This window comes from Triticum dicoccoides, chromosome 5B (genome assembly GCF_002162155.2).
Source record: "Triticum dicoccoides isolate Atlit2015 ecotype Zavitan chromosome 5B, WEW_v2.0, whole genome shotgun sequence".
NCBI lineage: Eukaryota > Viridiplantae > Streptophyta > Magnoliopsida > Poales > Poaceae > Triticum > Triticum dicoccoides.
Window position 1 is genome coordinate 652,373,289 of NC_041389.1, and position 12,662 is coordinate 652,385,950.

General features: G+C 46.1%; 1 protein-coding gene across 2 annotated transcripts; it reads left to right on the forward strand.

Annotated features, from left to right (window-relative positions):
• The first annotated feature begins 10,062 nt into the window (after positions 1-10,062).
• Positions 10,063-12,398, forward strand: LOC119306512 (PLASMODESMATA CALLOSE-BINDING PROTEIN 3-like). Of its 2 annotated transcripts, none has more exons than XM_037582707.1 (3): positions 10,063-10,623; positions 11,569-11,602; positions 11,972-12,398. In XM_037582707.1, the coding sequence occupies exons 1-3, from the start codon at positions 10,293-10,295 to the stop codon at positions 12,153-12,155; spliced, it is 549 nt and encodes a 182-aa protein (XP_037438604.1). In that variant the 5' UTR covers positions 10,063-10,292; the 3' UTR covers positions 12,156-12,398. The 2 variants fall into 2 exon arrangements, with proteins under 2 accessions (XP_037438604.1, XP_037438606.1); XM_037582709.1 differs by having other exon boundaries at positions 11,977-12,168.
• The last annotated feature ends 264 nt before the right edge of the window (positions 12,399-12,662 follow it).

The following is a 12,662-nucleotide window of genomic DNA, read 5'->3' on the forward strand; positions in this document are numbered from 1 at the left end:
GTCATTGACAACGGGATCACATCATTAGGAGAATGATGTGATGGACAAGACCCAATCCTAAGCATAGCACAAGATCGTGTAGTTCGTTTTGCTAGAGCTTTTTCAATGTCAAGTATCTCTTCCTTAGACCATGAGATCGTGTAACTCCCGGATACCATAAGAGTGCTTTGGGTGTACCAAACGTCACAACGTAACTGGGTGACTATAAAGGTGCACTACAGGTGTCTCCGAAAGTGTCTGTTGGGTTGACACGGATCGAGACTGGGATTTGTCACTCCGTATGACGGAGAGGTATCTCTGGGCCCACTCGGTAATGCATCATCATAATGAGCTCAAAGTGACCAAGTGTTTGGTCACGGGATCATGCATTACGGTACGAGTAAAGTGACTTGCCGGTAACGGGACTGAACGAGGTATTGGGATACCGACGATCGAGTCTCGGGCAAGTAACGTACCGATTGACAAAGGGAATTGTATACGGGGTTGTTCGAATCCTCGACATCGTGGTTCATCCAATGAGATCATCGAGAAGCATGTGGGAACCAACATGGGTATCCAGATCCCGCTGTTGGTTATTGCCCGAGAGCCGTCTCGGTCATGTCTATGTGTCTCCCGAACCCGTAGGGTCTAGACACTTAAGGTTCGGTAACGCTAGGGTTGTATGAATATGAGTATGCAGCATACCGAATATTGTTCAGAGTCCCGGATGAGATCCCGGACGCCACGAGGAGTTCCGGAATGGTCTGGAGGTAAAGAAAACTATATAGGAAGTGGTATTTCGGCCATCGGAAAAGTTTCGGGGTCACCCGGTATTGTACCGGGACCACCAGAAGGGCCCCAAGGGCCAAAGTGGGGAGGGGAACCAGCCCTTAGTGGGCTGGTGCGCCCCCTAGGCCCACCCCCTGCACCTAGGGTTGAAACCCTAGGGTGGGGGGGGGCCCACTTGCCTTGGGGGTACTCCACCCCCCTTGGCCGCTGCCCCTTGGGAGATTGGATCTCCCAGGGCCGGCGCCCCCCCTAGGGGCCTATATAAAGGGAGGGGGGAGGGGGGCAGTCGCACCCTGAAGTCCTGGCGCCCCCTCCCCCTGCTACACCTCTTCCTCCTCCGTCACGTGCTTGGCGAAGCCCTGCCGGAGTGCTGCTGTTCCACCACCACCACGCCGTTGTGCTGCTGCTAGAGCCATCATCATCAACCTCTCCTTCCCCCTTGCTGGATCAAGACGGAGGAGACATTACACTGACCGTACGTGTGTTGAACGCGGAGGTGCCGTCCGTTCGGCGCTAGGATCTCCGGTGATAGGATCATGACGAGAACGACTACTTCAACCCCGTTCTTTTGAACGCTTCCGCGCGATCTACAAAGTGGTATGTAGATGCAATCTCTCTCCCATGACTCATTGCTTAGATGAACTCATAGATGGATCTTGGTGAAACTGTAGGAAATTTTTTAATTTTCTGCAATGTTCCCCAACAGTGGCATCATGAGCTAGGTCTATGCGTAGTTCTCTGTTGCACGAGTAGAACACAATTTTGTTGTGGGCGTAGATCTTATCAACTTGCTTGCCGCTACTAGTCTTATCTTGCTTCAGCGGTATTGTGGGATGAAGCGGCCCGGACCAACCTTACACGTACGCCTACGTGAGACCGGTTCCACCGACTGACATGCACTAGTTGCATAAGGTGGCTGGCGGGTGTCTGTCTCTCCCACTTTAGTTGGAGCGGATTCGATGAAAAGGGTCCTTATGAAGGGTAAATAGAAGTTGAAAAGATCACGTTGTGGTTATTCGTAGGTAAGAAAACGTTCTTGCTAGAACCCAATTGCAGCCACGTAAAAGATGCAACAACAATTAGATGACGTCTAACTTGTTTTTGCAGCAATTGTCATGTGATGTGATATGGCCAGAAGTTGTGATGAATGATGAATGATATATTGTGATGTATGATATCATGTTCTTGCAATAGGAATCACGACTTGCATGTCGATGAGTATGACAACTGGCAGGAGCCATAGGAGTTGTCTTTATTTTTTGTATGACCTGCGTGTCATTGAAGAACGCCATGTAAATTACTTTACTTTATTGCTAAACGCGTTAGCCATAGAAGTAGAAGTAGTCATTGGCGTGACAACTTCATGAAGACACAATGATGGAGATCATGGTGTCATGCCGGTGACAAAGATGATCATGGAGCCCCGAAGATGGAGATCGAAGGAGTTGTATGATATTGGCCATATCATGTCACTACTATATAATTGCATGTGATGTTTATTATGTTTTATGCATCTTGTTTACTTAGAACGGCGGTAGTAAATAATATGATCCCTTATAATAATTTCAAGAAAGTGTTCCCCCTAACTGTGCACCGTTGCTAAAGTTCGTCGTTTCGAAGCACCACGTGATGATCGGGTGTGATAGATCCTTACGTTCACATACAACGGGTGTAAGACAGATTTACACATGCAGAACACTTAGGGTTAACTTGACGAGCCTAGCATGTACAGACATGGCCTCAGAACACAAGAGACTGAAAGGTCGAACATGAGTCGTATAGAAGATACGATCAACATGGAGATATTCACCGATGATGACTAGTCCGTCTCACGTGATGATCGGACACGGCCTAGTCGACTCGGATCATGTAACACTTAGATGACTAGAGGGATGTCTGATCTGAGTGGGAGTTCATTAAATAATTTGATTAGATGAACTTAATTATCATGAACTTAGTCTAAAACTTTTGCAAAATATGTCTTGTAGATCAAATGGCCAACGCTCATGTCAACATGAACTTCAACGCGTTCCTAGAGAAAACCAAGCTGAAAGATGATGGCAGCAACTATACAGACTGGGTCCGGAACCTGAGGATCATCCTCATAGCAGCCAGGAAACAATATGTCCTAGAAGGACCGCTAGGTGATGCACCCGTCCCAGAGAACCAAGACATTATGAATGCTTGGCAGTCTCGCGCTGATGATTACTCCCTCGTTCAGTGCGGCATGATTTACAGCTTAGAACCGGGGCTCCAAAAGCGTTTTGAGCAACACGGAGCATATGAGATGTTCGAGGAGCTGAAACTAGTTTTCCAAGCTCATGCCCGGGTCGAGAGATATGAAGTCTCCGACAAGTTCTATAGTTGTAAGATGGAGGAAAATAGTTCTGTCAGTGAGCACATACTCAAAATGTCTGGGTTGCACAACCGCCTGTCCCAGCTGGACATTAACCTCCCGGATGAGGCGGTCATTGACAGAATCCTTCAGTCGCTCCCACCAAGCTACAAGAGCTTTGTGATGAACTACAATATGCAGGGGATGGTAAAGACCATTCCTGAAGTATTTTCAATGCTGAAGTCAGCAGAGGTTGAAATCAAGAAAGAGCATCAAGTGTTGATGGTCAATAAGACCACTAAGTTCAAGAAGGGCAAGGGTAAGAAGAACTTCAAGAAGGACGGCAAAGATGTTGCCGCGCCCGGTAAGCCAGTTGCCGGAAAGAAGTCAAAGAATGGACCCAAGCCTGAAACTGAGTGCTTTTATTGCAAGGGGAAGGGTCACTGGAAGCGGAACTGCCCCAAATACTTAGCGGATAAGAAGGCCGGCAACACTAAAGGTATATTTGATATACATGTAATTGATGTGTACCTTACCAGTACTCGTAGTAACTCCTGGGTATTTGATACCGATGCCGTTGCTCACATTTGTAACTCACAGCAGGAGCTGCGGAATAAGCGGAGACTGGCGAAGGACGAGGTGACGATGCGCGTCGGGAATGGTTCCAAGGTCGATGTGATCGCCGTCGGCACGCTACCTCTACATTTACCTACGGGATTAGTTTTAAACCTCAATAATTGTTATTTAGTGCCAAGTTTGAGCATGAACATTGTATCTGGATCTCGTTTAATACGAGATGGCTACTCATTTAAATCCGAGAATAATGGTTGTTCTATTTATATGAGAGATATGTTTTATGGTCATGCCCCAATGGTCAATGGTTTATTCTTAATGAATCTCGAACGTAATGTTACACATATTCATAGCGTGAATACCAAAAGATGTAAAGTTGATAACGATAGTCCCACATACTTGTGGCACTGCCGCCTTGGTCACATTGGTGTCAAGCGCATGAAGAAGCTCCATGCTGATGGACTTTTAGAGTCTCTCGATTATGAATCATTTGACACATGCGAACCATGCCTCATGGGTAAAATGACCAATACCCCGTTCTCCGGAACAATGGAGCGAGCAACCAACTTGTTGGAAATCATACATACCGATGTGTGCGGTCCAATGAGCGTTGAGGCTCGCGGAGGATATCGTTATGTTCTCACTCTCACTGATGACTTGAGTAGATATGGGTATGTCTACTTGATGAAACACAAGTCTGAGACTTTGAAAAGTTCAAGGAATTTCAGAATGAAGTAGAGAATCAACGTGACCGAAAGATAAAATTCTTACGATCGGATCGTGGAGGAGAATATTTAAGTCACGAATTTAATATACACTTAAGAAAATGTGGAATCGTTTCACAACTCACGCCGCCTGGAACACCTCAGCGTAACGGTGTGTCCGAACGTCGTAATCGCACTCTATTGGATATGGTGCGATCTATGATGTCTCTTACCGATTTACCGCTATCATTTTGGGGATACGCTCTAGAGACAGCTACATTCACTTTAAATAGGGCACCGTCTAAATCCGTTGAGACGACACCGTATGAATTATGGTTTGGGAAGAAACCTAAGCTGTCGTTTCTAAAAGTTTGGAGATGTGATGCTTATGTCAAGAAACTTCAACCTAAAAAGCTCGAACCCAAGTCGGAAAAATGCGTCTTCATAGGATACCCTAAAGAAACCATTGGGTATACCTTCTACTTAAGATCCGAAGGCAAGATCTTTGTTGCCAAGAACGGATCCTTTCTGGAAAAAGAGTTTCTCTCGAAAGAAGTAAGTGGGAGGAAAGTAGAACTCGATGAAGTACTACCTCTTGAACGGGATAGTAGTGCAGCTCAGGAAAATGTTCCTGTGATGCCTACACCAACTGAAAAGGAAAACAATGATGATGATCAAGGTACTTCGGATCAAGTTGCTACTGAACTTCGTAGGTCCACAAGGACACGTTCCACACCAGAGTGGTACGACAACCCTGTCCTGGAAATCATGTTGTTGGACAACGGTGAACCTTCGAACTATGAAGAAGCAATGGCGGGCCCAGATTCCAACAAATGGCTAGAATCCATGAAATCCGAGATAGAATCCATGTATGAAAACAAAGTATGGACTTTGACTGACTTGCCCGATGATCGGCGAGCGATAGAAAACAAATGGATCTTTAAGAAGAAGACGGACGCGGATGGAAATGTCACCATCTATAAAGCTCGACTTGTCGCTAAGGGTTATCGGCAAGTTCAAGGGATTGACTACGATGAGACTTTCTCTCCCGTAGCAAAGCTTAAGTCCGTCCGAATCATGTTAGCAATTGCCGCATACTATGATTATGAGATATGGCAGATGGACGTCAAAACGGCATTCCTTAACGGGCATCTTAAGGAAGAACTGTATATGATGCAGCCGGAGGGTTTTGTCGATCCTAAGAATGCTAACAAAGTATACAAGCTCCAGCTATCCATTTATGGGCTGGTGCAAGCATCTCGGAGTTGGAACATTCACTTTGATGAGATGATCAAAGCGTTTGGGTTTACGCAGACTTATGGAGAAGCCTGCGTTTACAAGAAAGTGAGTGGGAGCTCTGTAGCATTTCTCATATTATATGTAGATGACATACTTTTGATGGGAAATGATATAGAATTCTTGGACAGCATTAAGTCCTACTTGAATAAGTGTTTTTCAATGAAGGACCTTGGAGAAGCTGCTTATATATTAGGCATCAAGATCTATAGGGATAGATCGAGACGCCTCATAGGTCTTTCACAAAGCACATACCTTGATAAGATTTTGAAGAAGTTCAAAATGGATCAGTCCAAGAAAGGGTTCTTGCCTGTACTACAAGGTGTGAGATTGAGCTCGGCTCAATGCCCGACCACGGCAAAAGATAAAGAAGAGATGAGCGTCATCCCCTATGCCTCAGCAATAGGATCTATTATGTATGCCATACTGTGTACCAGACCTGATGTAAACCTTGCCGTAAGTTTGGTAGGAAGGTACCAAAGTAATCCCGGCAAGGAACACTGGACAGCGGTCAAGAATATCCTGAAGTACCTGAAAATGACAAAGGACATGTTTCTCGTTTATGGAGGTGACGAAGAGCTTGTCGTAAAGGGTTACGTCGACGCTAGCTTCGACACAGATCTGGATGACTCTAAGTCACAAACCGGATACGTGTATATGTTGAATGGTGGAGCAGTAAGCTGGTGCAGCTGCAAGCAGAGCGTCGTGGCGGGATCTACATGTGAAGAGGAGTACATGGCAGCCTGGGAGGCAGCGCATGAAGCAATATTGGTGAAGGAGTTCATCACCGACCTAGGAGTCATACCGAATGCGTCGGGGCCGATCAAACTCTTCTGTGACAACACTGGAGCTATTGCCCTTGCCAAGGAGCCCAGGTTTCACAAGAAGACCAGGCACATCAAGCGTCGCTTCAACTCCGTCCATGAAAATGTTCAAGATGGAGACATAGATATTTGCAAAGTACATACGGATCTGAATGTCGCAGATCTGTTGACTAAACCTCTCTCGCGAGCAAAACATGATCAACACCAGAACTCTATGGGTGTTCGATTCATCACAATGTAACTAGATTATTGACTCTAGTGCAAGTGGGAGACTGTTGGAAATATGCCCTAGAGGCAATAATAAAAGGGTTATTATTATATTTCCTTATTCATGATAATTGTCTTTTATTCATGCTATAACTGTATTGTCCGCAAATCGTAATACACGTGTGAATACATAGACCATAACATGTCCCTAGTGAGCCTCTAGTTGACTAGCTCGTTGGTCAACAGATAGTCATGGTTTCCTGACTATGGACATTAGATGTCATTGACAACAGGATCACATCATTAGGAGAATGATGTGATGGACAAGACCCAATCCTAAGTATAGCACAAGATCGTGTAGTTCGTTTTGATAGAGCTTTTTCAATGTCAAGTATCTCTTCCTTAGACCATGAGATCGTGTAACTCCCGGATACCGTAAGAGTGCTTTGGGTGTACCAAACGTCACAACGTAACTGGGTGACTATAAAGGTGCACTACAGGTGTCTCCGAAAGTGTCTGTTGGGTTGACACAGATCAAGACTGGAATTTGTCACTCTGTATGACGGAGAGGTATCTCTGGGCCCACTCGGTAATGCATCATCATAATGAGCTCAAAGTGACCAAGTGTTTGGTCACGGGATCATGCATTACGGTACGAGTAAAGTGACTTGCCGGTAACGGGACTGAACGAGGTATTGGGATACCGACGATCGAGTCTCGGGCAAGTAACGTACCGATTGACAAAGGGAATTGTATACGGGGTTGTTCGAATCCTCGACATCGTGGTTCATCCGATGAGATCATCGAGGAGCATGTGGGAACCAACATGGGTATCCAGATCCTGCTGTTGGTTATTACCCGAGAGCCGTCTCGGTCATGTCTACGTGTCTCCCGAACCCGTAGGGTCTACACACTTAAGGTTCGGTAACGCTAGGGTTGTATGAATATGAGTATGCAGCATACCGAATGTTGTTCGGAGTCCCGGATGAGATCCCGGACGTCATGAGGAGTTCCAGAATGGTCCGGAGGTAAAGAAAACTATATAGGAAGTGGTATTTCGGCCATCGGGAAAGTTTCGGGGTCACCCTGTATTGTACCGGGACCACCGGAAGGGTCCCGGGGGTCCACCGGGTGGGGTCACCCATCCCGGAGCGCCCCAAGGGCCGAAGTGGGGAGGGGAACCAGCCCTTAGTGGGCTGGTGCGCCCCCCTAGGCCCACCCCCTGCGCCTAGGGTTGAAACCCTAGGGTGGGGGGGCGCCCCACTTGCCTTGGGGGGGTACTCCACCCCCCTTGGCCGCCGCCCCTTGGGAGATTGGATCTCCTAGGGCCGGCGCCCCCCCTGGGGGCCTATATAAAGGGAGGGGGGGAGGGGGGCAGCCGCACCCTGAAGTCCTGGCGCCCCCTCCCCCTGCTACACCTCTTCCTCCTCCGTCACGTGCTTGGCGAAGCCCTGCCGGAGTGCTGCTGTTCCACCACCACCACGCCGTTGTGCTGCTGCTGGAGCCATCATCATCAACCTCTCCTTCCCCCTTGCTGGATCAAGACGGAGGAGACGTTACGCTGACCGTACGTGTGTTGAACGCGGAGGTGCCGTCCGTTCGGCGCTAGGATCTTCGGTGATAGGATCACGACGAGAACGACTACTTCAACCCCGTTCTTTTGAACGCTTCCGCGCGATCTACAAAGTGGTATGTAGATGCAATCTCTCTCCCATGACTCGTTGCTTAGATGGACTCATAGATGGATCTTGGTGAAACCGTAGAAATTTTTTTAATTTTCTGCAACGTTCCCCAACAGTAGAGGCGAGGGGACGCTCACGCTCAATTCAGGTGAGCTCTAGACGTGCTCCCTATTCCTGCCCAATATATCAATCGTGCCCATAGTTACAAACTCAAGCCAAGATCAGGTCGATATCCTTCCCTAAATAAAAAAAACATATCGATATCCTCCCTTTAAAAAAATTACATCGATACCCTCCCTTAAAAAATAGATCAACATCCTTTTCTAAAAACTAAAAGGAAATCATGCAACAAGTCTGATTTCACAGAAGATTACATGCATGTGGACACTAAGACCTGGTTAGTTTGGGTTGCAGGTTCGAAAGATTCAGCCGTGGACTTGTTGTGCTGGCAAAGCTATTTTGTTGAGGAAGCTGTTGTAGTGAAGTTTAGCTGTTTGGCAGCACAATTGTGAAAACGATTGTGAACCCATGAAAAAGCACTATTTCAGAAGAGGTAAAGGGAGAGATAGGTCATGGATACGGTGGAATCTATGACATAATTACAACCAAATGCCAAAGGCAGGGGCTAGAGAAACAACTTTGGCTATGAAGTACACCAAGAAGTGCTTTGGGCTGAAAATAAAACAAATTAGATTTGGCTTGTGATTCCACAACTACTCTAAAATTGATGTTTGTTTGAGCTTGATCTTTTTCCTATCCAAAATTGCCTCTCAAAGATGAAATAAACATGACCGCATAAATGCAAAACAAAACACTTCTTATTATAATATGATTTTACTAGACATGTGTTCAATTGCCGGACAATAATTGACTATCTGTTGCCTTAAATTGCCCATGAGCTTCCTAGCAAAAAAAAAAAAGAATATTCAGTCATACTACGGGCTTGTTCTAGACTACTCCGCTCCCTAAAATTCAGTCCCGCTCTGAAAAACGCAAACCAAATGGGGTAGCTTTGTGATGTTTTGCTTCAAAAAAACTATTTGGGATACAACTTTCAGTTTTTCGTGAAGATTTTCAAGGTGTGTTCCATAAACTTTAGTTTGAAAAGTCTATCATAGGGTTGGTAAAAATTACCCACCACTGCCAGCGGTAAGTGGACACCACTTTGTTTTATTTCCCCGCATCACGCAACATTCAATGGACCTGAGACTTGAAGCTAGAGCTAACTGGAGGCCAAACATGATAAACTGCTCTATGGCGGAGCTGAAACTTTTAAGTGAAACAGCTCCAAAGTGGATTTGATATAGTGGAGCTGATTTTGTTGGCGTGGAGCAATCCCAAACAGACCCTAGGTCAGGTGTGCCCAAGTGTTCTATTACATTACTTAATGAAGTCTAATGAATTCATGGTTTAGCTTCAGTTAAGGGGGTACATCGTGATGCCATCTTGCTTTGCTCTCTATTTTATACATTTATTTTAGTGCGCTAATTTGATAGGTCAGTTTAGTCGTTAATTACTTATGGTAATCTAGCACTTTCTCCATTTTTTATCATCAACCAGAGCCTGATTGCTACTCCTACCTTTTTATTACCAGTTGATCTTCTTCCTCCTCGATGGTCTCTCCTTTTCCTAGCCCCCCTCTCCTTCACTATCTCCTTTCTCCGGTCGTAATTAGATTAGACACTCCCCCAAAGGAAAAGCAAAGAAAAGAAAAGAAAGCAGTTCTCCATGGAAACGGAGAAGGAGATCCTCCTCCTCCTGGCTCCCGCTCCCGCTCCCACCATCTTTCTTCTTTCTCATATTCCCTCCCCACCACCTCGCACATATTCCCACCGCCTTTACTCCTTGCCGTCCCTCCTCCCGCACCCTCCGCGGCCACGCTTCCCGCAGACTACCTACGTACATGCGGCGCCGGCGCTCTCCTCTGGCGGCGCTGTGGCTCGCCGCGGCGTGGGCTCTGCAGCTGCTCGCAGGCGCCGGGGCCGCGAACCCGACGTGGTGCATCGTGCGCACCGGAGCGCCGGTGAAGACGGTGCAGGCGGCGCTGGACTACGCGTGCAGCCCCGCGGGCGGCGCCGACTGCGCGCCCATCCAGGCCAGCGCCCTCTGCTACCTCCCCAACACCCTCGCCGCGCACGCCTCCTACGCCTTCAACTCCGTCTACCAGCGCTCCCACGCCGCGCCCGGCGCCTGCGACTTCGCCGGCACCGCCACCGTCACGCTCACCGACCCCAGTCAGTACAGACAATTCCTCACGTTTGATTCTATCCTTTGTTCCTCCCTTCTCGGTCACGCATGCGTTGCGCACTCGATTGCTTCAATTATGCCCTGGTTATATTTTAAATCTGCATTGTACTAGTAGTTTATTTCAAATAAATAGTAAATTGCATTGAAGTATATTTCAAAAAATATATTTGCATTGTACCGTAGTATGGTGCTTCTTTTTCCTCGGTTGCAACTTGCAAGCTTCCTATGAGTGCAATCCCTTCCATGCACGCGTCTCTTTTGCTTTTGCCGCCTTCTTTGTTTGCTTGACCGGCGTCGCTTTTGCTTTTTTTGCTTCGTTAGTAGTATCACTACCACTGCACTAATAGGTAATAGCCGGCGTACTTTTCTTTTTGGAACCTTTGGGATTATGCTTTCATTGGAAGAATTTTTCTCTCAAGAATAGTCTTTGCGCCTCGATGCATTGAACGAAGAATATATGTGTGTAGGTCGATTTCTGAAATGTGATGCGCCATTTTCCGGTAACTTCAGCATGAATGTATTATCCCCCAAAAAAAAACCTCTAAACCTCCCGATTAATTGATGGTGTACGTTGAGATATGCAAAAGTTATTCACTGTGTTCATGCATTGCCCAGTTTTCGTCTTGTTTGTGAACCCTATCTTCAGGACTCCCACCTTCAGAGTATTTCTATCTGTACCTAGGCATGTTGAGTAATTCAGTTATTATCCAAAAATAATAATAAAATTCCTGATACGATGATGGTGTTGACATGTGCAAAAGTTATTCACTGTATTCACGCATTGCCCATTTTTCGTCCAGTTTGTGAACCCTACTTTCAGTTTCAGGACTACCTCCTTCAGAGTATTTCTAGTTGTACATGTACGCCTAGGCAAGTGAAGCGTTTATACACTTCTATTAATAATCCAGTTTTCTCTTAATTACGTTTTTCAGGTTATGGATCATGCACCTTCCCTGCATCTCCAGGGTACGTGCATCACATTGTACTCGCTTCCATTTGTACAACTTCACTAAGAATACATGAGGAATTTCTAATAATTCATTAACAAACTTCGTTTACGTCTTCTGCAATCCCATGTATCTAGCTAGAAGAGCATGATATTTGCTAGATGAAATTCGAATCATATAACACGTCGTATACATGAGATGTTTACTTAGCTAAATCTGTGGCTACTGACTCTGTTGTGCCGAATTCATTCCATCTGCTGTTACGGGAATTTTGCACCTAACTTCCAAATTTTTATTTTACCCTGAAAAGAGACAAAAAATTGTAAAAGATACTCAAAAGAACCCGGTAAGGGAATGATGATCATGCTGACTTCCTATATATATGCAGCGCAGCCGGATCACCCGGTTCAGCCACGTCTACATCTCGACCACCGCCGGGCAACCGCAAGCCTGACCTTGGATCAGACGACGACGATTCTGACACCGATGAGGCTCATGTTGCCACCGCCAATGCACCCTTCATGTCTCTTGCCCTGTCATGTTTCGTGTACCTGCACCTGCGCTGGTGGTGACACGGTATGGATATTTGCGTAGTTAGGCTCTGTACGTAGAGCATTGCGTCGCAGCGTCATGATGTAAGAAGCCACCACAGTTTTGTTTTTGGGAGGGAATTCGTAGTGATCGCTTGTAGCATTTGTAACCTGCCCGTTCAAGCAAAAAGGGCTAGAGTGGCACACATTTGGATTCGTCTGATTCATTTGGATGTTCTTTCGTGTCATGAGCTTGACGTCTAACATTTTCCCATCTCTGAAATCTTGTCTCAATGTAGGTGACGAATGCAAAATTATTACCAAAGTTTACAAAAAATTAACATTTTTGTCAAAACAATACAGGTCATTTGAGAATATATGATCCGTAAGAGCAACTCTAGCAAGTCGTCATGTCACTTATCTCCATATGTTATATGGAGCGCCCTTCATATGGATTTGAAGGCTGCCGGGCCTGTATGGAAACACACACAAAGTCGCCACATGGCTGCCTCCATAATTTTCTTTTCATTTATTCTTTTTTTTTGTCGT